The sequence below is a fragment of the Penaeus monodon genome, chromosome 19, assembly GCF_015228065.2.
Source record: "Penaeus monodon isolate SGIC_2016 chromosome 19, NSTDA_Pmon_1, whole genome shotgun sequence".
Taxonomy (NCBI): Eukaryota; Metazoa; Arthropoda; class Malacostraca; order Decapoda; family Penaeidae; genus Penaeus; species Penaeus monodon.
Genome location: NC_051404.1, coordinates 41,123,425 through 41,125,511, shown reverse-complemented (window position 1 = coordinate 41,125,511; position 2,087 = coordinate 41,123,425). Strand labels below are relative to the sequence as shown.

Here is a 2,087-nt window from a genome sequence, read left to right as displayed (position 1 = left end):
AGTGGAATGAAAATAAATCAATGCGGTGTTATTTACGACCATTATCGTGCATCGGCAGCCATCGCCCAGGGGGCGGCCTGCCATCTAGTGGCGAGAAAAAGAACTTGAATTCCGCGCCTCTCGTGTGCTGACATCTGTTGGTGAAAAAGAGAACTACGAGACACCCTCTGTTCACCCTGCTCAGTGTTAGCAATTACCTGATAATGTTATACTACTATAATGATGTTATCCTATAACATATAGTTATGGTTGGTGTTGTTTAGAGCGACTTTGAATAACAGCGACTATAAAATTTTGAACAGGCGACAGCCAATCGCGTGATATACAGAGAAGGGAGTGATTGTAACCCGGGTTTTCATTGGATAATCATTGGCAACACTGCATCGCTCACTGCGCCGGCTCACTCCAGCGCTGATGGGAAAAGCAGGTTGCCGTTCTTTTTATCTTATTTCCTGATTAGAAGGTGATCTGCGATGTACTATCAATTGGAAACTATTCTGTCCGTCATTCGTAACGACACAGTGTGGTGCACGATGTGTTAGAAGTGACGGGGTCGCATTACAAGGCATAGCAAGAGTGGCGTCTAGAGGTCTCCGGGCCCTCCCCTCGGCCACGTCGTGTGCCATTGATCGCGGCCGCAGTAGTGTCCCCTCGGCGTTGGCGAGCGGCGACGGTGACAGTGTAGTGAGGCAGTGATGGCAGTGTGTTGTGCTCGGCAGTGATGATTATGGTGGGATGTCGCGCGACGTGTATGGCGGAGGCGGTGGGGGAGGAGGGGTGCCGAGTACCAGGTCACCCCGACCTTCGCGCCGCGACCTGAATAGCGACCCTTATTACCTCGATCAGGGCGGCCACCACCGCGCCCACAGCCCTCAACCCTCAGCCGCTTCAGCAGCCGCGCGCCGTAGCCGTTCAGCTACCCGCGCCGCGTCCCCCACCCTGGCCCTGGACCACGGCGGGCCATACATGGACCCCCACGGCACCATGGATGCGGACCGCCGCAGCGGTTCAGCCCCGGGGTCCCATCACCGCAGCCGCAGCCAAAGTCGCAGTAACTTAGGCCGGAACTATCACTCGCTGGACCGCGAGGCGCACGACCGCGAGTTCATGCCAATCCGCGACCCCCGCGACCGCAGCATGGAACGAGGGGGCGCCATGGACATGCACGGGGTCCAGGGCGGCCACATGGCCCGCCGAGACCGCTCGCTGGACCGAGGACCGATGCTGGAGGACGACCTGTACCGCGACCACCACACGATGGGCCGGTCGCGGGGCAGCCCCAACCCGGAGCTGAGTGGGCGGCACGGGGCGGGCGGCCTCGGGGGCATGGGGAGGGATGGATACCTAGCTGAGCTTCAGGTGCACAATTCTGACTTACAAAAGGAACTAGGTAACTTGAAAAAGGAACTAGAACTAACTAACCAAAAACTGGGCTCGTCAATGCACTCCATTAAAACTTTCTGGTCGCCAGAGCTCAAGAAAGAGCGAGCGCTGAGAAAGGAGGAGAGCGCGAAATACTCGCTCATCAACGACCAGCTCAAGCTCCTCAACTCAGAGAATCAGGTAAGCAAATCGCAAGGGCAAGAACGATGAAAATTGCCGCAGAAACTCAGCTGCAAACGTTGCCAGTAGTTGCGAGTCGCCAGGTATAGTATCACTATTCAAACTCACAGACGATATTCTGTCTTTCAAGTACAAATCGTGCCATATTATCTGCCATGAACAAAATATATCATCTGCCATGAATAAAATAAAACCAATTGCCTCTCTGTCAATATTTATGGGCGGGTACCTTGAGGTAACCCGCTGTTGGTTTCATTTTCATTTTCATTTTGAGGATAACCTTTATTTTTATTCGTTATCATCGATTTTTTATCCACGTTATAAGATTTTTTGGTTTTTCTTTTTGCAGCAAAATCGTCATAATAATGTCTGCTATTTAATATCCTTGGCAAGGAGATATCGCTGGCTTCGAATTCACAACAGGCCAACAGGAACTGATGTCAATATATTAAAATATTTACAAACTGTAGAGTTCAAGGTTGACGGGTTGTCGAAGCTCGCATTACAACGGGTCGAGGTTTTAT

At 52.2% G+C, this 2,087-nt stretch overlaps 1 protein-coding gene across 1 annotated transcript; it reads left to right on the top strand.

Annotated features, from left to right (window-relative positions):
• Positions 1-404: 404 nt before the first annotated feature.
• On the top strand, positions 405-1,608 carry LOC119585241 (ELKS/Rab6-interacting/CAST family member 1-like). Its single transcript, XM_037933899.1, has one exon. It carries the CDS (start codon positions 736-738, stop codon positions 1,591-1,593), a length of 858 nt encoding a protein of 285 aa, XP_037789827.1. The 5' UTR covers positions 405-735; the 3' UTR covers positions 1,594-1,608.
• The last annotated feature ends 479 nt before the right edge of the window (positions 1,609-2,087 follow it).

What these genes read in the sequence shown, in the direction of transcription:
- LOC119585241 (XM_037933899.1), top strand. Translation starts at nt 736, where the DNA reads ATGTCGCGCGACGTGTATGGCGGAGGCGGTGGGGGAGGAGGGGTGCCG.